This window comes from Osmerus mordax, chromosome 5 (genome assembly GCF_038355195.1).
Source record: "Osmerus mordax isolate fOsmMor3 chromosome 5, fOsmMor3.pri, whole genome shotgun sequence".
Classification (NCBI taxonomy): Eukaryota; Metazoa; Chordata; class Actinopteri; order Osmeriformes; family Osmeridae; genus Osmerus; species Osmerus mordax.
This window is the reverse complement of record NC_090054.1, coordinates 11804109-11828535: the sequence shown is the minus strand read 5'-3', so window position 1 is coordinate 11828535 and position 24427 is coordinate 11804109. Positions and strand designations below refer to the sequence as shown.

At 47.1% G+C, this 24427-nt stretch overlaps 2 protein-coding genes across 3 annotated transcripts in view; both read right to left on the bottom strand.

The window, feature by feature from the left end:
• The window catches only part of rasgrp3 (RAS guanyl releasing protein 3 (calcium and DAG-regulated)), a 32591-nt gene extending 30519 nt beyond the window's left edge, over positions 1–2072 (bottom strand). For both annotated transcript variants that reach the window (XM_067236219.1, XM_067236221.1), the window contains exon 1: positions 1870–2072. The gene's annotated coding sequence lies outside the window, so the exon portion shown is untranslated. The remainder of the gene's footprint in view (positions 1–1869) is intronic.
• Positions 2073–4960: 2888 nt separating this feature from the next.
• ltbp1 (latent transforming growth factor beta binding protein 1) overlaps positions 4961–24427 on the bottom strand; it is a 76814-nt gene continuing 57347 nt past the window's right edge. Inside the window, 15 exon segments of the mRNA XM_067235987.1 lie at positions 4961–6149; positions 8038–8190; positions 8606–8758; positions 10503–10673; positions 10864–11004; positions 12529–12657; positions 13296–13385; positions 13606–13767; positions 15186–15326; positions 18858–18986; positions 19886–20017; positions 20310–20432; positions 22240–22368; positions 22918–23037; positions 23573–23695. Coding sequence (XP_067092088.1) covers positions 5971–6149; positions 8038–8190; positions 8606–8758; positions 10503–10673; positions 10864–11004; positions 12529–12657; positions 13296–13385; positions 13606–13767; positions 15186–15326; positions 18858–18986; positions 19886–20017; positions 20310–20432; positions 22240–22368; positions 22918–23037; positions 23573–23695 — 2075 coding nt within the window. The 3' untranslated portion in view covers positions 4961–5970.

Below are 24427 nucleotides of genomic sequence, written 5' to 3'. Positions count from 1 at the left end.
CAAAACCTTTGCGTGAGATTTGGTAGCAACCCCCCCCCCCCCCCCCCCCCCCCCCCGGGGCGAGCCTTTGCGAGCTTCACTCCCCCCCAAGCGAGTTTACACGGCTGTTTGCGCGTCAATGATGCTTCACTCCGTTAACCTGCGCCTCGTCCGTTACTGTTTACTACGTTAGCTTGGCTACTTGTTTGGCGTTGCCTTTTCAGCGTGAGATATACAATGTGTGGCGTGAGAGTGTGAGAAATGTTTGAAATGTGTGTGTCACACAGCGAAACCATGAGAGTTGGCAGCTCTGTACCAGTCCTGAGAGACATGCACAGGAGAAGAAAGAGAGACATAGAGACACAGAGGACAGAGAGAGAGAGAGACAGGAGGAGGAGGAACAAGACAGTGAGAAAAGAGGTTCTGTTAATATTGCTTAATTATTAAAAAGGTGCCAGGTGACACTCACCAAATAACTCAAGACCACAACTTCCTGGTATTTTGATTCGGGTGCTATCCGGCTCTGGAAGATTGTGTTTTGTGGGTTGAGAACGTGATAAAACCTGGCACTTATCACAACAGTGTCATTCACAGCAGCAGAGAGAGAGAGAAAAAAAGGGAAAAAGGGTGGAAGAGAGTAGAATGATAAAGGAAGCAAACAACCTTGGGCTATGACAGGCCCTGTGACTTGAGAATGGTGTTTGCCTCTTCCACACACTCTCCTTCCCTGCTAACTCTATGCTGACAGGCTAAACTAGGAGTTAAAGTAATAGTTTCAGTGGTACGGTAAATCACAACACTGGCCCCCTCTCTCTCTCTCTCTCTCTCTCTCTCTCTCTCTCTCTCTCTCTCTCTCTCTCTCTCTCTCTCTCTCTCTCTCTCTCTCTCTCTCTCAGCAATCGCCTGTCTCAGGTGTGTGCTCAACAGAACATGACGCTCAATGTTGCGTCATTCCATTTGGCATTTTCTTTAAGTAGTGCATGAATAAATACCCCTGTAATCTCTGGGTCTGTTTGGACTGCAAGGACGGTTAGTGCGGTGGTGTGTTCAGTGAGAACTCCATCTCTCCTCCTCTGCTTCAGTTCAATTAAAAATAATGCTCTTGAATAAATCGAAATGAGTGATGACAGGCTGTCTAGGAGCCACCCCTCTGTGATGTCATCTGTCATGCTCCCAAACACACGCCATGGAATGCTGACACACTCACTGCTCAGTCCTCCAGTCTCTAGGACTGATGGATGAACATATACTGTGTAAACACACGCACGCTTTCACCAATACGATTCAACACCGGCAGAGCATCAGAATACACTCACATCGCTCACACCAAAACATAAACACTCAGATGTTCCCCTATGATACGGCCCCAGTAAAAGACCGCGGAAAAACACACTTGGGAATACACCGATACTCTATCACACACATAACGAAACCCAAACACACCTGAGACACACCTGTTTCCTGTCTGAGACACACGCAACTTAACCACTGAAAGTTTATGAGTTATAACGTACTGGGAGTGAGATATGCTCGCACACAAGCAAGTCTTCAACTACAAATCAATTGCAACGCCTGTGTCTCACTGCGACCTTGGAGCAGACTCCAAGTCCTGAATGTCTGTTTGGCTCCCTTATTTGAGAAGATATAAATGACATACATGATCGAAGTTGTGGTGGAAAACGACACGCTTTCCATGCTGCCCACCTCTAACACAATCCCTAAGATACCTCAAAGTAACGTTAATCTTTTTTCACAAATCCACAACAAAAAACAAAACACATTTGAATACTTGTAAACAAGAAAACGTGAACAACTTTGACACAGTTCCTTCCCAACACTTCTGCTCAAAGTCGCACAGAATGACAGTTATACACACGGGACCCATCCTACCTCCCTGCCAGAGACTCGGTCTGTCTTAGCTTCTTTACTGACTCCTCGTCTGTTTCAGTGGGACTGGTGGAGCTCACTGCTGAGCCCTCACTCTGGTCATGCTGTTGGACAGTGTCGAGACCGCGTGTCCGCTCTCTCTCTCCCTCTTTCGCTCCCTTTCTCTGGTCGTTGTCAGCTGTGTGACTCTTGCTGTGTGTATTCAGTGTGCCTGTGGATAGCTGTCTGGCTGGCTAAACAAAACAGCACGCCGTGGAGGGAGAGAGAGAGAGATAGAGAGAGCGAGAGGGATGCAGGGAGGGAGGGGGAGAGATAGGAACATGTGATCATAGCCTGCCGTGTCCTCTGTGTGCCTGTTGTCTTGCTCTCTCTCTCTCTCTCTCTCTCTCTCTTCTCTCTCTCTCTCTCTCTCTCTCTCTCTCTCTCTCTTTCTCTCTCTCTCTCTCTCCTCTCTTTCTCTCTCTCTCTCTCTCTCTCTCTCTCTCTCTTTCTCTCTCTCTCTCTCTCTCACTCTCTCTCTCTTTCTCTCTCTCTCTCTGCTTTTTTCAATGCTTCACAGATTTCTGCTTTCCTTACTACTCTTTCACTTTCTTTTTCTCTCTTCCTGTGCTAGTGGCATTTCTTTCTTCTTTTTACACACTCTATCTCTGGTCTCCTTCTCTCATCTCTCTTTCTCATTCTCGCGTTTTACAGGAGCTGTCTCCGCACTCTCTCTTGTCCATGGTGAGATTTTGACATTTGAAACGACAGCATGTGAGGCAGACCTGCCTGCAAGAGTACAGTACTATCAACCACCATCAAAGATATTCCCTGCACACACACAGACACACTACTCTCACACACACACTTTCTCACTTTAGCTCTTGCAAGCACACGTGCACGTATGCCCGCATGCCCTCATGCGCGTGCACGCACACACACACATCTGCCAAACACTTGTCCTTTCGTGACATAGTATGTCTGTCTGAAGAAGTCCCATGTGGTTTGGATTTTCAGATAAAAAAATACTCTAGTGTGAAAGCAGCAGAAGCCCAGGCCAGAAGGTGGTATAAATCTACCCTGCTCGCACCACACAACACTCTCATACTGAAACCAAGGGGTCGGTGCCGACCAGGTGCAGAACTGGCAGACCAGACCAGTCTAGTTTGGGTGAAATACTGTCGACTGAGGTTAATCTTAGCCACACAACAATGAACACACGGCATACTTGTAGCTGCGCTACCGACTGACTTTCCACACGACTGACGTGTTGCCTTCTTCGAACTAGATGACGTCAAAGATTCTTGCCGTGGGTCATCTGTATGTCTACTAACATATGAATCAGACAATAGGGATATTTAAACATCATGGTTAGGCAGCTTGGGCAACAGTTGCATTTCAAGCGAGGCATATACTGACACATCCTGACATCAGCGAATCTACCAAAACCCCAGCTCTATACTAAAACAACATAGGCTTAGGAGGGGGGGACAGAAATATAAATGAATTGATAACTGAAATAACATGGACTGAAGTAGTACATCTAGGACCATTTGTTCTTATAATAATGTAATCACTGATGTTAAGACGGGTCTACATATTAGCAAGTTGAAAACACTATGGTTGGGGTCATAATCAACAGCAAACAACATTCTACAGGGGTGTGCCACCTCACGTTGACAGAGGCCACCACCACCATGGCCCTGGCCTGGTCACTTCCAAATGACTTAATTGAGGGACTTCTCAGTTGCCACCTTCTCTCCCTTCTGCAAGCTCTTTTGTCTGTCTGAAATAGTGTTGGAGCCCAGCTGTGGTGGTATTTAGCTGAGCCTAATACGGTTTACACAGCACCCTTGTCAATGTGGGAAATCCCCCATCTGTGTGAAACTGGCCTGCCAGCCAGCCAGTCAAGAAGCCAGCGGTGCTAACACCAAACATTTATTAACCAACCGGCTAAAGTCAGTTTAGAAACGGACAGAAAAGCACGAGATTAGCCATGCTGGTCAAGTCCATAAAGAAACTGTGATGTCTGTCACTTTGAAACCGTGTCAAAATGATTTTTGCTTGCTCATCTGTACATTTCTTTCTTCTTTTTTCTTCTTCTTACATTTCCATTTAAGAATGACTACACTCCCCGAGCCACTCTCTGAACCCAAAGCTCTTTAAGACCATGTTAGTCTGACCCACCTAGTACTCTGACACATCTCTACAGATAGCCGATTGCTCAGGTTCCTGACTGTTGAGGCGTCGGATACCAGATATTAGGCAATCAGGGTGCAGTGCATTGGCTGGCGCAATGGAAAAAATGATAAAAGGGGACACTGGGAAAATGGGTCTGTGAAGAAAGAGAAGAAGAGCAGGGATGACAGGCATGCGCTGACATCATCACATTTGTAACCGATGAGAACTGGGCCAGCAGCAGCAAGGTCATCAGTGCCAGGGGCCACCCACCGGGTGCTGTCCTTCCTCATGAGTAGCTCTTCAGTTCAGTAGTTTCACACCAGAGGACACATTTCCAGGTACACTGTAATCCATTCATTACATTGAAAAATGTTAAACAAACAGGGTTGGGCTCTGGTGATCACTTGGTTTGTATTTCTTCCAGAAGTTTCTGACCCTAACACCTACCCCAGGTCTTTTACCGGGCCTAACTTGTTGAACACCGTGCTTCTGGACACATTACTTCCTCACTCTTTCTTAAGAGATTATTCCCTATTTTCAACATCAAACTTCTTTTCCAATCACCTCAACTTTATTTAATAAATCCATAAATTTTTCTTTGTCCATATATCTTTTTTCTGTTTCATGTTGAAGTACTTTTGGATTTACCAATGTAGTCTGATGGACACCTGACTACTCTGGGTGGGAGGAGGAATGGAAAACATCTGAATAGTTCAACAGGGGTAAACAGATGATTGGAAAAGTAATGTGAGATTAATAACAATATTAATGGTAATAATCCTGTATGGTTATCTCTCAGTGACATAGTTATCACGAGAAAGGTCTAAATTGAGTAACTATTCAGTAATGTGAGAATAGTTAGGCCTTAAATGTGGATGCTTTTACAGTATACAGTAGTATTCAAGATAGGAGTAATCAAGGCCAAGACAGACCAGTCAGTATAAATATCACAACCTGTGATTTATTACCTGGGGTTTAATATACATAGTAATGTGAATATTCATACAAGTGCTATTTTTCCATGTACAAATTACAAATACATAAACTGATTTCTCACCTCTTCTGTTTCAAATGTACAAAATTTTCTCCCACGGCTGTTCCATAGCAGCTTTGCAACCTGGCAAGACTTTTTAAAATGCAGTAAAGGTTTCATGAAAATTATGAAAAGAAATAAAGCAAACCTTCAAAACAAAATAAAAACAGTAACTAAAGAGAAAAGGGTAAAAGGAAATATGACTGCTCCACAGGGCAGGCAAAAGAGTGAAAAAAACAACACAAAAACAAATAAATCCAATGTCCAATGTCCCAGACACAGAAGTTGCTTTGTATTTGCATTTATCATCAATTTAAAAAAATCTAGAAAAAAGCTTATTCCAAAGAATTTACATTAATAACATTCTAGTACAGTAATGTTCATACTGCATGTTTGGGTGAAGCCAATGAGCAAGACAAGATGGTGCCCTCTGCCCAGCCAGGTTATGTAGTCCTCTAAAGCATTAGTCAATGGAAGGAGAGGAGGAAGAGGATGAAACAAGGAGAAAATGGAAGGATAGCTGGCCTCGTCATATAATTAAATATCCACACTCAAGGCGTTTTTTGACTGGGTAGAAAATAAAAATGTTATCCCCCAGCAAGAGTTCATAGGGTTTGTCATTGCGTTAAGGCAAGAAAGATTTAACACGCATAAAACTCCTTCTAAAACAAGAACAAAAAAATCGAACAAAACGTACAAATACAGACGACACAAACATACATTTCATACAATGCTGTGTGTCTCCTCCCCACACAGGCACCACATAGTAGATTAAATTGGATCTTCATCTCAAGTAAATTACTTTTTTGTTGTTTTGCTAATTGTGTTTCTATACAGTGCAGAGTATATGGGCTTTGATTAAATAAGTGTTGTTTTTCGTGTTGATGTCTCCCTCTAGTGGACGAGGAGGCTCACTCCCTCTCGGCGTGTCCTGCTGCCGTCTCTGGTTCCCCGGGCACACAGTAGTTGGGCCGCTCAGAGGACTTGTACCCTGGCAGACACGCACACTTGTATGATCCTTGCGTGTTGATGCACTTGGCGTTCTTACAGAGCGACATGCGGCTGTTGAGCTCGGAACATTCGTTTACATCTGTCGGGGGTGGAAAAGAGGGACGATGTAAGATAACGAGTCGACAATGTTAGAGCGCTTTCTCATGTTTCTCTCTCTCTTTATCTTTGATATCATTTCTCCTGGTTAGTTGGAAGATGTTGTGTAAGGATCATTCAGAGAAAACACGATATTGTAAGGCCGGGTGTCACCCTGCCCCCCCCCCCCACCTCTCATATGCTAAAATCTGGAGTTGCTGGACAGAGTCTCTACTTGATGGGTCTCACGCCTCATTGTGTAACTTACTGTTGCATTGCTGATTCATAATTGATAATTAAGGGTCAAGATGTGGTCTGATGGGTTGTTCTACAGATAATAGTTGGGTATTAAGAGAGTTGTGAAGCATTGTTTTGGGGATTCTTGATCTCCTGAGGACTTCTCCTCAGCTCTGGCTTGTCGTACTCCTTCTCCTTGCTCAACTCTGGATTTATTTATCTGATTTACAATAATCATGGTAGAGTAGGTAAGATTTAAAACCTTCATTTTTGTAATATATTTGCCTTGTGATTTATTTCATTCATTTGCAATGTTATTAAATATTTCATTTTAACTTTGACCTTTCTTGCTCTGATTTAACCCATATACTCAAATAACTGTAATTCCATTGGTATTGGAATCATTTGGTTCATGTTAATACACTGTTCAGTATACCCTCTTCCCTAGGGGAATAGTTTTGGTTGTTGTTGTTTGGCCAATATGTAACTCCCTACAATATTGACGTAGTTAGTCACAAAGTACATTCTTTTGAGATGAGTCACACCAAATAGTGAACTAATGATGTCAGTGTTATCACTGTCATGCTACATGACAAAGCAACAGCTTTCAATAACACAGCATAAATAAATACAAATTGTAATGGAGCTGGGGTTGACAGAAAATGTAAAATCATTTTTACAAAATAGTTTTGTGGTTCCCAAGATTCAGAATAAAAAGTGTATTTCTTGCTTATGTAATTTATTTAAAGTTATCAAGTTCCAAAGTTGCTTTTCATATGAGTTTATAACTGGATAGTCCAGTCATACTATCCCTGAGTATAGCTGAGTAAGACAAGAATAGAAAGGATTTGGCTGTAGATGGCCTCAAAGTGACAGTTTACAAGTTTAAGTCCAAAAAACGAAGTAAAAGATTAAACTTGATTGTGTGGGGAGTAACAGTGGTGAATTATTCTGATTATATTCAAACCAAAGCTTGGGCCTTGCTAATGTAGTTTTTCATGAAATATGATTCATTAACAGAGTCCTTGAAATCATAAAAGGATGTAAAATTCGTAGGAATTTCACGAGACCCATTGGGGTTTGCTTGATCTCCGCGGGCAACCAACCGCAGCGAGCGGGGGTGACTAAGGTTCAGTCTAATGTATTGTCTCTGGAGAGCTCTTCTGCCTGGGAGACTGAGTGGCTGGGCTCAGCTTGTAGTAGAGCTCTGCACTCAGGGCTTAAAGTACAGAGTGGGCGTGCAGCCTGAAGTAGCTCCAGAAAGAGTAAAAAAGAGAGTGAGGGGAAGAGAGAGAGAGAGTGGGAAAGAGAGAGAGAGACAGAGAGAGACACACAGAGACAGAAGAGACAGAGACGGAGAGAGACAGAGAGAGATAGAGACAGAGAGAGAGAGACGGTCCGTGTGACTGTTTATAATGGTGCGTGCATTGGATTTATAAGTGGGTGTATGTAGTGTGTGTGGGTGGGGATGGCCATTGATGGTGTGTTCGAATGCGTTTGTGTACTCTGCAAGTGTGTGTCTACGTTTGTCGTTTTGTGTGCACAACGCGCGACACAGACCGCTCACTCGACAACCTTGACTAAAAGCGAAACACAAAATTGGGAGGGCGTGTGTGTGTGATCTAATGATGAAACCAAAAACGGGCGGTTCTCACCTACGCAGGCCATGCGTGTCATATCCAGGGTGTAGCCGTCAAAGCAGTCGCAGGTGTAGCCCTCCTGGACCCTCACACAGCGGCCGTTCTCACAGCCGTTCAGGATGCCGCACTCCTCCGCTCTCAAGCCCTCGAAAGAATCATAAGGGGCTGCTGGGTGGGGGCAAAGGAGAGAGGGGGTGGGGGTTGTTTTTTTTTCTTCTTATATTTTCCCAATTAAAAGTTCTTAACGAAATGTTGCTTGCATATTGTTGCTAGTCGAAACATAACCAATGAGCTTTGTTTCAACAGAGTACACAGAGTTTAATTCGCTTTTTTTTCTTCTCGTCTTTACCCGTTTAAACTGTGAGCCTCCATGGCCATAACACGAAGTTATTCCTGCCACCAAAAGATGGCAGCAAAGTACTCTCACAGACAGCAGAAACAACATCCCTTCTCTTACGTCCTGCTCCCAGTCTGCCTCGTCTTTGAGTTTCATCAGTGCAAAAGACGTAAACTCTTATATACCACAGTTCATACTATTACAATACTGCAGTGTGTGTTAATGTATGAATATTCGCGTACTCACTCTCCTCCTCTTCAAATATAGGTTCGCTGTCGTCGGGCAGGCCGTAGTTCTGGCCTTCCCCGTATTCGTAGGCAGGTACGGCCACAAGGGCGTCGCGACCATACGGCCTTTGCCTGCCCCTCACTGGCACGTTGCACATGGAGGCATAGTCCTCTGGGATTTGGAGAGAGAGAGAGTGAGAAGGATATGGTGAGAGCAAGAGAAAGGGAGGGAGAGAGAGAGACAGAGAAGAACGAGTGAGTGAGAGAGAGGAAAGAGAGAAGTATGTTTTTAAGACAGGGGGAAAGGCACAATAAACAGGAAACAAAGAAATCCTTGGAAATAGACGAAGGAAGAGAAATATGAAGATCATTTGAGAGCTAGATGGATGTACAAAGAAAGAAATAGACTTGCATTGGCATCGCAGCCTTAAAGACCATGAATGTCACCGAAAGCTTAACGAGTCTAACTAATTCAGTCCTTGTCTGCAATTCTGAGCTTCTATGCAGCTTTATATTCAACACTATTCCAAATGTCAATAGTTTCAGAGGGGATCTGAGGTAATTACATTGCCATCATCACTCAGCTGAGCAAACAGGGGATTTGTCTGAATGAAACACTCAGGTTGTGCCCAGCGACCCACTTCCCTTGTAAATGAGGACATCGATATGCTCCCTCCCTCCCTTCTCCAGCCTCCTGAATGCTTTAATGCAGAGACACACATCTTGGCACCTGTTCTGGCTGTTCACCTCATTGGTTACTGTACTGTGGGAAAGCTAAACGCACAGACACACACACACAGACACACAGACACACACCCCACCATCACACACACACTACTCTTTCATCGTCACAGAACGGCAAACCATCCCTACAGTCCCACACTAATCCCACACACCTGCAAACCAACCCCAGACGACTGTCTGCAAAAGTAACGCACACGCATGTGCGTGCGTGTGTGTGTGTATGTCTGTGTGTGTGTATGTCTGTGTGTGTGTGTTGAATACACAGAGTGATCCGGACACACTCTGATGAGAACAAACGAGAGTGTGTTCTGCTCTCGGCACAGAGCACCGCTGACCTCACACACCTGTGTTTGCACAGAATTGTAGAGCCTGGGGGAGAGACCATGTTAGCTGATGTAGGACCAGTGTTCTAGCGTGGAACATGAAAGACTGTTCTCAAGACCTCTGGGAACCCAATGAGCTGTTCTCCCCTCAGAGAGCCCAGGACACGCACACTGGGAACCGGTACTCTGGACAACATCTCATTTCCATACAAGGAAACAGTTTAGAAGACGATCAAGAATCCTAGCCAAAGTCCACGGCTCTGTTCCTCACTACCAGACAAGAAAATTGTTTCGGAGAGCACTTACTGTACTAGCAAACTGACAGTCCACCATCATTCTTAGCTGAAAGAACGGACTCATTGCTCTCTACGTTCACTCCTGTGGAACCAATCAAAGTTTGGCGCTCTCCAAAGCCGTCTTTCAAAGGCAGACTGAAACATCCGCCTGATCTTGCATGAGGAGAGAGGGGCCATTGGAGAGCAGTGGAGGTGTGGGAGGTGAGCGGTGGGGGAGGTGTGCTGCCTCAAAGAACACACCCATCTGTCTCGACTGGGTAGAGGTGTGAGGAAGGGGTGAGAAGGTGGGGGGGGGGGAGGAAAACTGCAGGTGCGGGGAAGGGGTTGGGTGGGGGGGGGGGGGAGTCGGAGGTGAGAAGAAGGAAGATGGAAAGAGAGGAGAGGGAACAGGAAAGAAGAAAAGAAGACCGGGGGTGGAGGGAGTGGGGACGGGACGTGTAGACATTCTGGGTGTGGCCCTGTCTCAGCCTACAGTGGATGGGGGTTGGACATGGGGGTTGGAGCCACATGCTTGCATAGTGAACTCCAGAGTAGATGAGGCGCTGTACTGTACCTGTGTTTTTCGGGGGGCAGAGGGCACAGTCCGTGCCCCAGGCCTCCCCGTGCAGGCAGCAGCACTCGGTGTAGGTAGTCTTTTTGTCGGCCAAGGGCTCGGTGCAGGTCATGGTGTCTGTCAGCAAAGTCTGCCAGCAAATGCCCTGGTAGTCAGTGTGCCCGTGGTGTTCTGCAAATGGATGAAACGCAAGCACGCACGCACACACACACACACACACAGCATTAGGTCATGATGATGACCAGAAAGAGAACAAACTCTCTCCCTTTTTATCCGTCCCTCTCTCCATCCCTCTATTTATTTCACCCTCTCTATTTTTCTCTTTTCCTTTATGTTTGTCTCTGTAAACAAAGCGTCTTACCTGCCACATCAGGGGGAAAGACGCAGTGCTTGTTTTCAGGGTCCAGCACCATGGGGTGTGTACAGAAACACGTGTAGGAGCCCTCAGAGTTCATACACACCCCCCCGACACAGATGAACTCATCCAGGCACTCATTAATATCTGTAGAAGGAAGGATAAATACACAGAGACGGGGGGGGAAAACAATGGAGGAGAAGATGAGCGGGTTTGAGAGAAGCGCGGGCGTTAAGGTGAGTGTCTATCCCAAAGACGCTCTGGTAAAGTAATGGTTGGAAGGCTAGGAGATCACATGATCACTGACGTCGAATCAGATGTTCTCTCCTCCACACCTTCTGTTTACAAGAGCTGAATCAGCTCTCTTACAGACACCTGGGCCTTCTGCGAACCACATGCAAATGTATATCCATAACAAACAACACAAACATACTTGCCCACAAGCACACACACACACACACACACACAATCCCACAGCCACAAACAATCACTTACACACAATCACACACACTGCCACGCATTTGAACACACACAAACACACACAGTCATTTGCTCTCATTAACCTACCTAATTAGGCATTCAGTGACTTTAAAAAGACAGCAATGCTTGCACACACAAAAACAATCCATTACTGCTGACAAATTCACTTCAAACGTCCACTAATGAGCAATACTCCCTCTCCTTTGGACAGGATATAAATGGTCTTCTAGATGTTAATGAGAGTGACGCAAGGACACAAAGTTAGGCGCAAAAATGTGTGGACAAGAAAATAAGGTGAGAATAAAGTGTAATGTTTTTGCATTAAACTGACATGCCAGCTATGGATATTTTGGTTCTCCTAATGATATGACTGCAGAACACATCCAGTTCTGTTTTTGCCCATCAAAACGCCCAACTGGAATACACATTTCCTTGTGATACTCTTGGTATATTGTGTATAAATAAATCTATAAACAAAAAAATCTATAAATAACGACATAATCGAGCATGACTGCAGTTGGTGGTTTCCTAAACTGTATTATGACTCTTGTATCCACGTGCAATGTGGTAAAACCAAGACTTGCGGTGAAGGCCAAACCTTGCCTACCCTCCGCCTAGTCCTGTCCAGTACCGGCCTGTCCAAATTCCCTAAATGCAAATGCAGCATGTCTTCAGAAGGCTTGACCATGGGACCCACCCTTAGGAGCAACTCCAGGATCCACAGAACCTCCTCTAATGCAAACCCGGGTCCCTCTGACCTCAGATCAGGTTATAGTAGCAGCATGATCCTATCCTGTGGTGGGGCAGAGAAATATCCCACAGTGCCGTGCTGTGGCCAGTGTGCGCTGTCGGCCCCTGGCTGGTCCCCGGCCTGTGGTTGGGGACGTGCTGCCTGGGCCCTGGCTCACCCACAGTCTGGCCCCAGCTCACCTCAGAATGTCCCCAGCCTGCCACCCGCCCTGTCCTCCGCCGTGCCCTCCCCATGCCCTCCGCCCTGCCCTCACCCCACCCCAGGAGGATGGAGACACTCCCAAAGGCTACCACACACACACACACATACATAAATGCACAGTCGTTCCCCCTCAGAGCATGTTTGCACGAGTGACCTTACTTCCTGAACACAAGCCCGTCCTATTGGCTGACTAGGCCGACATGACCAGGTGTCAATTAGGTGCGTGTGAGCCCACTGACCTCTGCACTGCAGCTTGGCCTCGTCATAATACAGGCCCGCCTTGCAGTAACACTCGTAGCTCCCTGCGGAGTTGAGACAGAAGCCGTCCTTACAGATCTCCTCGCCGAACAACACGCACTCGTCTGCGTCTGGAGAGACGGGGAGAGGACATGAGTGATTCCCCGAGACAGAGAACCTTTGGACACGCGCGTGCACGTGCACAAGCAGCACTTCTACATTGGGTGTAGGCACACATGCAAACTCATTCTTGCATTTCTAGCTCCCTTAAACTTGCATCTTTCTCTGTCTCTCTGTCTCACTCCCACACACACACAGTACCTACAAGGATTATTGCTAGACAAAGTCAAATTATACAGTGGCTTTGCGAACAAATATTACATTTAAAAGTTAATTACTGAAAGTGCTTTTGTGTGTGTGTGTGTGTGTGAACGTGTGCATGCTTATGTGCGTGTGCATCGGTGTTGCTGAGAATGAATTAAAAGTTAATCAGTGAATCACACTTCCTCTCTCCCTGTCCACTTTTTACCACCACATCCACATGCTATCAACTACATATCCAATACAGTCCACCAGTTTTAGATATTTCCCTGCTCCAACACACCCGATTCAAATAAATGGGCCTGATAACGACCCATTCATCTGAATGCAGGTGTCAGAGGTCACACACAGTAAGACACTAACGAGTAAAGCAACAACCATGTCATCCTAGTCCGAGCATCGCTCGAGTCAGTAGCCAGATCTGGGTTGGACCAGTGAGGTCACCTACCTTTGTGGCTGCTGGCAAACTCCAGTCCATACACAGAGTCACCTGATGGGACACTGCCTCGACCAGCTGGACACATCTGCTTAAACTGATCTGGTGACGAAGGTCACATGTTTTAAGTATCCGAAAAATGCAATAGGGTAAGATGTGCAGAAAGTGTCTGTTTCATAGTAAGTGCGCACAGTAAGTGTATACAGTAAATAATAAAGTACACATGCCAGTGTGTTGCATGTGTCTTCAGGTGTGTGTGTGTGTGTGTGTGTATTTGCTTGCGTGTGTTTCCAGGTGTGTGTGTGTGTGTGTGGATCCTCACCTGTGCCCTGGACAGGGCAGGGGTGCACCTCACAGTTGTCCCCCCAGCCGGCCCCCAGCGTGCAGCAACACTCCTCCATGGTCACGTGACTGGTGAGGACGTTCTCACACAGGTTCTCGTCATTCAGGTTGTAGTAACACTCTTTCCTCTCCACGGACGAGGCTGGGTGAGAGGTGGGGAGAGACGGGGGAGGGAGTTCAGCTTTGAGGGGAGAAGTGTTGCCAGTGAGCCAGTTACTTCTAATCCTTTTTTTCGTGAAAAACGGAAAACCTGAAATGTGTATGTCGTACATCAAGTGTTCAATGGGATCAATGTTGAAAAGTATTGGTAGCCAAGCACCATGCTTTAAGCAAGAACAAAATGGTTAATCTTTCTTATCCCTTTCCTTTTTTACCACCCCTTCTCTCCCTTCCCCTCCTCATCTCTCTCCCTCTCTCTGCCCTTTCTATGTGTTGACATTTCCCATGCAGGCATGTAAAGTGAGACCAGCCAGGGACAGCAGGACCGATAGCCTGCCTCTAACTCGTGATGAATGGAAAGAGCCTGGAGTCACAAAGCACAGTGGTGCTTCTCACACACACCCCTGATGACACACCTGGAGAGAGGGGCACTACCCTCACACACACACACACACACACACACACTCGCAAAAGCACAGACAATTTCTTCAGCTTGGAGCTTCATGCTGGATCCGGTCCCAGACTTCACCGTGGGTTGAATAACTCCGATAATAAGACATTAGCAGCCATTTGTTTCTAATTGTCTGTTCCCAGACAAAACACTGCTTTTTACTGCTAAAACATGACCCGTCTACACCGCCCTCTTACGTAACGTCTGTTACTGATCAAATTATGTAATCACATAGTCACCCTCTTGAAAAATGCTGGGCCTGTTCTGGAAGGTAAGAGGAGACAGTCCTGAGTGTAGGAGTCAGTTCTGAACACATTGGGTTGATGTACAGCAGGGTCTTTGAGGCCTTCCTAAAACCTTCTGGTACATACTACCCTTCCCCAGGGAAACAGTCTGTTTCTCATTAGTGTTTTACATTCAGGCGAAAGGCAGGGCAGTCCCCTGACGCGGGTCCTTCAGGCAGGAAGGTGGGGGGGGGGGGGGGGGCCCTAACCGCGGCCCCTGGTGTTAACCACAACCCCAAGGCCCCACAATCTCATCGTCACCTCACAGCAAGCACCTCATTCATCAGAGCGGCGCTCCGCTCCAGAAACATCACATGGTGCAACAGCTAATATTCCCCCAAAGCAACCAGAACCTCCATCCGGATACTTAGTCAGCCTCAGCTGCATGTGGGGCTTGTATGGTGATGTAGAAAAAGCATTCAATTAGCGAATGCATTTCGGTGCACTTCTAATGTTGCAACGAAGAGCACAAACGGATTCGCTGAAGGAACTAGATTGAACGCTCGGACACGTAGCTGCAAAAGTCTGTTTCCTTGTTTTCCCCAAGTCAAGGTATTGATGTTGTGTCTATGCTGCTGCTTCTGTCCAAGCGAGGTTCCTCAACCCAGAACGTTGGCAATAACGCCTGGAGAGGTTTGTGTTCAGGCGGTGCATGGGTCACCTCACCTGTCGGAGTGGGGCTGCACTGGGCCGTCATCTGGTTGTACTCCTGGCCCTCCTCGGGGCATGTGCACAGGAAGGCGCCCTCCACGTTCTCACACTGCGCCTCCCCACACACACCGCTTAGCAGCTCGCACTCGTTCACATCTGCGGAGAGACACACACACACACGCACGCACACGCGCACGCACGCACACATACACAGCACCTCGGTGAGCACTTCGGCCCTAATGAGCATAATTACTTACTTCATCCCATTTCCCACTTACGTGAAGCATGCAGTTTAATGTCTGATAGAGGCGTGTTTGTGGGTTTCTATTGTTAACCTACGCTGCATGACTGGAGTTTGCTGAGCAAAATGTTATTGTGTATCGGTAGTGACTATGGTGATGTTTGTCCCTCTGATTGACGAAAAGACTAAATACAGGCAATTTGAAGGTCCATTTTCGTCCTGCCCCAGTATAAAATATTCTCCAACACTGAAGAGCGTCACGTTGAGCTACAACGGTGTGTGGGCCCCGGCGTCCTCCGAACCACTTTACATTCTCCACACACTCCATCCCGGTTTTCTCTGGATGGGTGCGGGCCAGTTTGTCAATGAGCTAGAAAGTGTTAAGGAGTGTGCAGGGAGGAGGAGAGTGGGTGCGTTGCGTTCGGAGAGCACTAAAAAGGGAGAGAGGGAGCAGGCCGGTCCAGGATCACAATGGAAAAGACAGACGCGAGCCGAGGAAAAAGTGGTTATTAAGAGATATTTCGGGGTATTTCATCTTAAGCAGAGCTGGACCACTGTGTTGTGCAATTGAAGGACGTTCGGTTCGGGGTCTGTGGATTCGATTCTTACTCTGGGGTTTTTACAGTGGGATTTGGCTCTCCCTGTGGCTCAGTCAATAAAAAACCCTTTGTGTGTTGAACAAGTCAAATGTTGAGTTGCTGTAGAGCACACACACGAGAGAGAGAGAGAGAGAGAGAGAGAGAGAGAGAGAGAGAGAGAGAGAGAGAGAGAGAAAGAGAGAGGTGTTTGGAGAATGATTTAACCTGAATGACCTGTGTGGCTGTGCTCTCTCGCACACGTTACAGTACACACACACACACCCTCTTTCTCTCTCGTCCTCTATCTGCAGACACATCGTTTCCTGAGCGGTCCACTTTATTGTTGTTCATTTGGTACAGTATGCGACTGGGTAGAAATAAGCCAGAGCCGGAGCCAGGGAGACTGTATCATTGTGTGATCCAGAGCACAGATGGCTTGGCGTTCTCTTCATAATGACTGCCTTCGTCCAGCCACATACATCTCTGCCTGCCCTGGCATGGATCAGGAAGCTCGTAAACAGGTCCAGGTACACACGCATACATAACCCCCTGACCTTCTGCAACGCCCCACGACCAACTCCACTATTTCAGTCTCCCTCCAGACTTTGTGTGTTGCTGTGACGTCCTCTTATCAGATACTTACATTCTGATCCGTGAACATAAAAAAAACTGGCGAGAGAGAGAGAGAGAAAGAGAGAAACCGTTTTGCTTTCGGAGTTCACTCAGGATCTCTGTTCGACTCACCGCGGCAGACTTCAGAGGAGGAAGAGATAAAGGCAGCGAGACAAGACACAGCCACTCCAGAGCGGCACTTTATCGGGAAAGAAATAAAGAACTTGCTAACAAGCAGCGAGGTGCTCAGGGGTGCGTCTGTGGAGGAGGGGGAAGGGGGGAGATTGTTTGCGGTGAAATACTTCCGGGGAGGTTTGTTTGGGGGGTGGACCATCTGTGCTAGCCACAGTAGAGTGATGGGCTGGCAGGGGATGGGAGGCAGCTGGCTGTACAAGGCTGGGCGGGACCCAGCAGCACTGGCCAAGGTACAGTACAGATGGGAAAAGCGTGTAAGTGTTGAAGAAAGAGACGGCAAGCGAGGGAGAGAGAGAGACACTGTGCGTGAGTGTGTTCAAATTTGTACTCTGTGTGTGTGTGTGTGTGTGTGTGTACAGGTCAGGGGGAACGTCTGGCTCAAGGAAGTGTTCTATCAGCTTCAGTAGGGAGTGTCTGCACCCCACATTCTCAGCTCTGACAAGCCTTCCTGCAGGAGGAAATTGGAAGAGATGGGAGTTGCATGGGCCCAGTTCAAAACACAAGACAAACCAGCTACCATACTCAAACAGGCTCTCTCTCGCTCTGATTATAGCGTCCTAAACAACCAAACAAACACACACACAACTGACACTATACACTACGCTATACACCTCCAAACACAACAAGCAGCAACTGGAACCTGAGTTGAATTGATGGAAGCAACACTTCATTTCTCTGAGTGAGTCTGTTGGCTTGGCTGAGGAAGATATCAGTCCATTGTTTCTGAGTGGTCTGGGCTGACATGTTAGGGAGGTGCTCTTTCTGACAGAGATCTCTGCCTGTTGATTCCTGGCGGGGAAATGAGAGCTAACAGACAGACAACGTCGATATCTCACCCCCTATAATAGAAAAATCTTTCATTTCATGAAAGAGCTTTGTTTGAGCATCGGATCTTTTCAAGAACGAGTGAAACCGACATGATTAATATGCTCTCTACAACCACTCCCCATCAAAATGGACCAAGTGACAAGAACCACTCATATCATAGATGTATAGATTCAAACCTATAGCTCCATTACTTTAATCTCAGGGGTGTGTGTGTGTGTGGGGGGGGGGGGGGGTCCAGGCTCCACTGCTTTTTCCAATCCCAGGGTCTGAGGAGCACAGCCGACACGGTGGGGATATGTTTAAAACATCGCAGAGCGCGCGCCGTGCGCTTTAAAATGGAATGAAAATAAATGGTCACATCAATCAAAATTCCAGTGACGCCATTGCTGTCTTTTTTTGCAGAGGGATAAACTACCATCCAGGAAGGATGGATAGGGCGGGGTGTTTTTAGTGTAGCAGAGGAACCCTGTCAGCATACCTCAAGGTAACTCACGTCACAACACATGGACGTTTACCAATGTCCTTTTAGTGAACTGAGAATAAATATCTAGATGGTCGGTTTAAATTGGGCAGTTCCTGAGCCAAGACTTCTAAATATATTTCATGAAAACATACATGATGATACTCCTGCTGCTTTATTGGAACCTTAATGGATAACTGCAAAACATTTAGAAATTCAATGTATTTTCTGGATTTAAAGGTTAATGCTTGTATTTTAGGCAGGCAGCACTGACATCCCTGGCAGACAGGCTAGCCAATCTACAATGTGGGTGATCTGTCATTTAGTCATAGCAACTCTTTTTGAGGGGTGTCAAGATGGCAAGCAGATGTTTTATCCGACAAAAAGGAGTACTTTGTCCCATTGCTCTCGACAGCCTGCCAAAAAGCATCTCTCACAACTTCCTTCTAAGAAACAACGACCTGGGATCATTAACATGAAAAATGACCTGGACCTTAAAAACACAACCCTAAATCTTGAGACTATTACAAGAAAACAAGATCATAACTCAACGCAATACCTCTTACCCCCAACCGATACTCTATACCCCATACCCCCACCCAATACTCTATCCCCCATACCCCCACCCAATACTCTATACCCCATACCCCCACCCAATACTCTATACCCCATACCGCCACCCAATACTCTATACCCCATACCCACACCCAATACTCTATACCCCCATCCTCCCATACCTCCAGTGTACCCATGCCCCCAGCCTACAGACTCACCCACACAGCCATGTCCCTCCTGGGCCTCCTGGAAGCCACGGTCACACAGGCAGCGGAAGGAGCCCGCCGTGTTCTCACAGAAGCCGTTGCTGCCGCACACCGTCTCGTTGTCCGAGCACTCGTCGATATCTACGGATCAAGTTGGACAACGTTCAGTTGAGGTGTGTGTTTTCGGGCCTTGAAAGTGGTAGATGGACTACGCAGGATACTGTAGGCAATAGACATCAAGGTAGAAAACAGCCCCCCCCCCCCATCAACTGAGCTGCAAAGAAGCTGGAAGGTAGGTTAGAAGCCACGGTGCTAGCTCCTATCTGTGCGAATACTTTGATTAACTTTGTTCTCACAGGAGTTTTCTGGAGGCAAAGATATGCCAGAACAGAGAAGCACATCAGAGACCACAGGGCAGCCTAGTGAGCCAAAGGCAGCGATAGACAGGACTGCCAGACACACGAAGAGAAGTGGCAGAATCAAGGCTCGTCAAGGCTGGAAGCTCAAACACTCACACAAAAGGAGGAACGCTGCAGCGGGGCTGCAGACCAAACAAGTCAGGCGCAAACTAAACAAATCACTCCGTGTTGTAAACGGAACACTTAATGGCTTCAACAAACCTTTGGAACTCCACCGAGCCGACACAGCAGATGCGATGCTGCCACGCAGCAGATGTAAGTTAGCGGGTGCTAAAATGAGACATCCAGTAGCTCGCACTGTAGTGGGAGCAGGTTAGTACTGTTGAAGCATACTGTAGGTTTGAAAGAGCTGCCTGAACAGCCGAGACAACACGACGGAGGAACATGTTACCACACCTGGTGGGAAGCCAAGCCACTGAAGAGAATGAAATGACTGGACTTGGGTGGATATAGAAGAAAAGAAGGTCTTTTTGATGTGAAGGGATCGAAGGAAGAACGGAACACTGAAGCACACAGTGGTGAAAAAAAGCAAACAACAGTGCAGGGCAGTTGAGCTTTTGAAAGGCGTTCGGAGAAGCAGAAGAGGACCTGTGGGTGCGGCTGGCTGCCCCAGAGACTCACCCACACAGATGCCCTCAGTGGTGCGGCTGTGCCCGGGCGGGCAGTCCACCACGCACCTATAAGAGCCCTCCGTGTTCTCACAGAACCAGGCCCCGCAGATGCTCCGACCCAGCTCCAAACACTCGTCAACATCTGGGAGATCAGATTATAACAGTGGCTCGTGGACTGCACGTGGGGTTCCCGGCAGTGAAAATATGCTTTCCAGCATTAAACTATCATGTCCTGAAATCTATCAGCTTAAATCAGGACAGTAATGTTCTCTTTGAATAGCCTCGTGGTACTTTTTGGTCTTTTATTACTGCATAATTAAATGGTGGTCCATCATTTTAATGATCGTACCATCTACTTCTCATCTGCCGCACGGACATATGGACTGACTGCATATTTTGCGTTTGCGGGACGGATATGACAGATTGTTGGTTACCCTGGCATGTGTGAGTGTGGGGCTGCAGGCGGTAGCCTCCGTCACACTGGCATCTGTAGGAGCCCTGGACGTTCTCACAGGAGCCGCCCACACACCTGGTGCCCTCCAGGCACTCATCCACGTCTTGTGAAGAGAAACACGTGCACACATAAAAGCACACACACGCGCACACCAACACACGCATCCAACTTAAGTGGTATTTCCAAAAAACTCAACAAAAAACGTTGGGGCCCTATAAGGGGCCTTGGCTATCCATTGACTGTGACAGGCAGTCAGTGCCAGGAGCCCCCTGGGGACCGGACAGTACTCGAGCCCCAGCCGCAGTCTTGCTGGGAACAAGGGCTTAGACCTCTGGGCTTTGATGTAAGTCCAAGACTCAGTCGCTGTCTGGTCCTCAAATGTGGTCCGGGTGGTCCAAGAAAAACAAGGGGGAGTACATGTCTTCCTCTCTCCCTCTCCCTCTCCCTCTCCCTCTCCCTCTCCCCCTCCCCCTCCCTCTCCCTCTCCCTCTCCCTCTCCCTCTCCCTCTCCCCCTCCCTCTCCCTCTCCCTCTCCCCCTCCCTCTCCCTCTCCCTCTCCCTCTCCCTCTCCCTCTCCCTCTCCCCTTCCTCTCCCTCTCCCTCTCCCTCTCCCTCTCCCTCTCAATCTCTGTCCCTCCCTCTCTCCCTCTCTCTCCCTCTCTCTCCCTCTCTGTGAACATCGTTTGTACGGGTGTGCGTGGCTGTGTTTGTGTACGTGTGACAGATGGGGAAACACATGGGTGTTTTAAAAGGGGTCTCCTGTCCTACAACTGGTTCACCAGGCGTCACTTCTCAGGATCAAAGGGGGGATCCAGACAACCAGTAAGTACTCAGAGGGCAAACCATGCTGAGGCCCAAAACGAGTTGATACCGGCAGGAGGGAGACAAAAGGACTCCCACCAAGTGTACTGTACAGACTGTTCCTTTACCTGCCAACCCTCTCCAAGGGAGGACCGTGTTTGCAGGGTTTAGCTAATTGGAATTGTGACGTTCCTCTCAGAGATGAGCCACCTGTGAAAGCCATCTGCACTCCTATCCTGAAGGATAGCAGGGTCTTCCTTATAGGCTTGTACAACGAGACGCCTGCATACTGTAATAGGGGCGTCCTGCTCCCCTCCTCCCCTTATTTCCCTTCAAAGGGATTAGGGAAATCCCATCTACGGTGAAAAAATGGACGTGGCAGATTAAGGAGGGAAAAAAGAAACAAGAGGTAAAATCCCGCAGATGTTGGTGCGGTACACAACCGAGAGACAGGACTTCACATGGGACTTTACACACATAGAAAGAGCCAAACAAGACACACACCTGCACACACACTCAGGGCCTCGCTGAGCTCCTGCATAAATCAAGAGGAAGAGTGTGCGGCGGCAAATATCCCTCCTTGTCTAGACAGCTATCTCAAAGGCTTCCTTCTCTCTTTCTTTTACTTTCTCTTTTCTTTGTTTTTTTGTTTTTTTACATCAGGAAAGGGCATTTAAAACAACTCTGGCACCAGAGTAAGACTCCTGGCATGAGGGCCCACGGTGGAAAAACAGCAACAGCATATGTGAAAGAAATGAAAGCCAGTCCCCTTCAAGGAGGAAGGAGGGAGAGCCGAGACCCAAACACGGCTCCACGGTCGAGCCAAACGAGCTGCAGGAGTCAGAGGTCTTACATCCGAGCAGCCTGCTCCAAACGTCAGATAAACATCAGCCCAACTGGAGACAACCAGGCAGAGAACGTGTGACCACTATCAATCCACACTCCCCTGTGAGGGAGATCTGGTTGTAGTTATGCGGTGCGTGCACGCGTGTGAGTGACTCAGGTTGAGAGCATGTGCGGGGGGGGGGGGTTAGAATATGCTGAGAACGATCAGCTTTTAACAGGGGATTCCAACCCTGTCCTTCCGGAGCAGGGTCACTGGACCGTACCTTCGCAGGTGTGTTTGTCGGTGACGGCGGCAAAGCCGCTCTGGCAGAGGCAGTGGAAGGAGCCGTCGACGTTGAGGCACTGGCCGTAGGGGAGACACAGGTCTGGGTCGTCCAGACACTCATCTATGTCTGTGGGGGGGACAACCAGTGCACAGGCTCATTCACCATGAGAAAGAAGAGGAGAGGAAAGGAGGAGAGACAGAGAGAGAGAGAGAGAGAGAGAGAGAGAGAGAGAGAGAGAGAGAGAGAGAGAGAGAGAGAGAGAGAGAGAGAGAGAGAGAGAGAGAAGCATTGAAACAGATACATGCACATAAACACATGGAATCATCTCAGCTTCCTTCCAGAGATTTACATGTTAGTGTATATGCATGTGTTTGGGAGTAAGTGTAAGTTAGTGTATTATAATATCATAAGTACACATACTGTTTATAAACAGCAAATACATGTTTATATTGGTATAACATTGGTTTGTATTGGTATATTTTGTTTTATCTATGGTTTAGGTATGTCTTGTTTGAATTACTATATGTGCTGTTGGTGGCTACACCTGGTTACAATTAACAAAATAAATTCTAAAGCGTGGTTTTAGTTTGTCAAAAACAAATTGGGGAGCCTTTCCCTAAGGCGTGTTTATCTTTGAGTGTGTGGTTTGGGCACGAGAAAGACTGAGGTCCATACCTTGGCATATGGTGCCATTGACCTGATGGAAACCCTGAGGGCAGCTGCACTGGTAGGAACCCAGGGTGTTGACACACTGGCCCACACTCTCACAGGGACCATCTACACACTCATCCACATCTGCAACCACAATGACATCTGTCAAGCGAAGGAAATACTTGCATGCAGTCCACTCACACACACAGACACGCCGCATACACACACATGCACATATAGACCACGAGAGCACACACCCCGTGACCAAAGACTTTATGGGCCAATAGAGGATATGAGCATAGCTGCTGTTAAAACCTGTAGTCTAATTCAAGATTTTAATTAAAGCAGATATCTTCCATGGGGTTTTGTGGGAGTCATAAAACAGAGATACATTGCATGCATATTTTTAAGATGTGTATCAACAACAAACCGTAACATCTGACAGCAATAAAAATTCCAATGGAAAGAGAAAGTAATGAATTAATTGAAATCTCCAGGGGAAATGTAAAAGTAGTATTATTCATTATTTAACTTAAGGCGGAAAATAAATTTGATAGCGTTAAATGGCTCTTTTGCCATCATTGCAGCAGTACCATACCACCCTCATCCTAGCGTCCTCAAACACTTCAGTTTAATTAAGACTGGGTTATCTATGGGTCCGGGTTCCTTCGTTTCATACCAACACACTGGTCCCCAGCCAAAGAGACCACAAATCCAGGCTCACAGCTGCAGAGGAAGGAGCCTTCGGTGTTCTGGCAGTGCCCCCTGGTACACAACAGCACATCCTGGCACTCATCCACATCTGGAACAAAACAACAGATAACACCGTCACGGAGAACAGACTGTCAAAATGGCTGCTCTGAGCTTTCAGCCCACATGATATCAAGTAAAGGGGCTGGTGCTGCTAAACTGAGGCAGGAGCGTATTTACAATGGACTAGTTTTAAATAGACAGAGACTAGAGGAAAACAATGTTAACATGCCCAATCCTGGAAACGCTTAACTCGTGATACATGTACAGTATGAACAGGATGTACAGAACATAGCGTCAATATTTCACAGTATCTGTAGCCTGGTCTACTATACCTCCAAACCATACCATAATATAAAGGGCATGATATATTTTGCACGATTCAGAGAGAGATCTGAATGATTTGAGAGAGAATTCCTCTGGCTTCAGTAACACCAGAAGGGAAGAAAGAGCAGGTAAACAAAGGTTGATGTAGCCTACCAGGATACCCTGACGAAATATTGATACACCAGAGCAACATGAGTGGCAGGCCCCAAATGTCTCATATTTTCTCACGTGCAGCCTTGAGGTAAATATTGAGATTCCATCATTTATTCATGGCAAAAGCTTTTCCGTGGGCGCTGTAGTCCTGAAAGCCCCACCCCTGTTGGGTGATTTCTGAATGATTTATATATGTGCACTAAGGCATCCATCTGAATGTAGACACCTCTTGTGGCTGGCATAAAAGACAACATTTGGCCCAAAAATTGCCTCACTATAGTACAGAGAAGCACTCGGGGAAAGA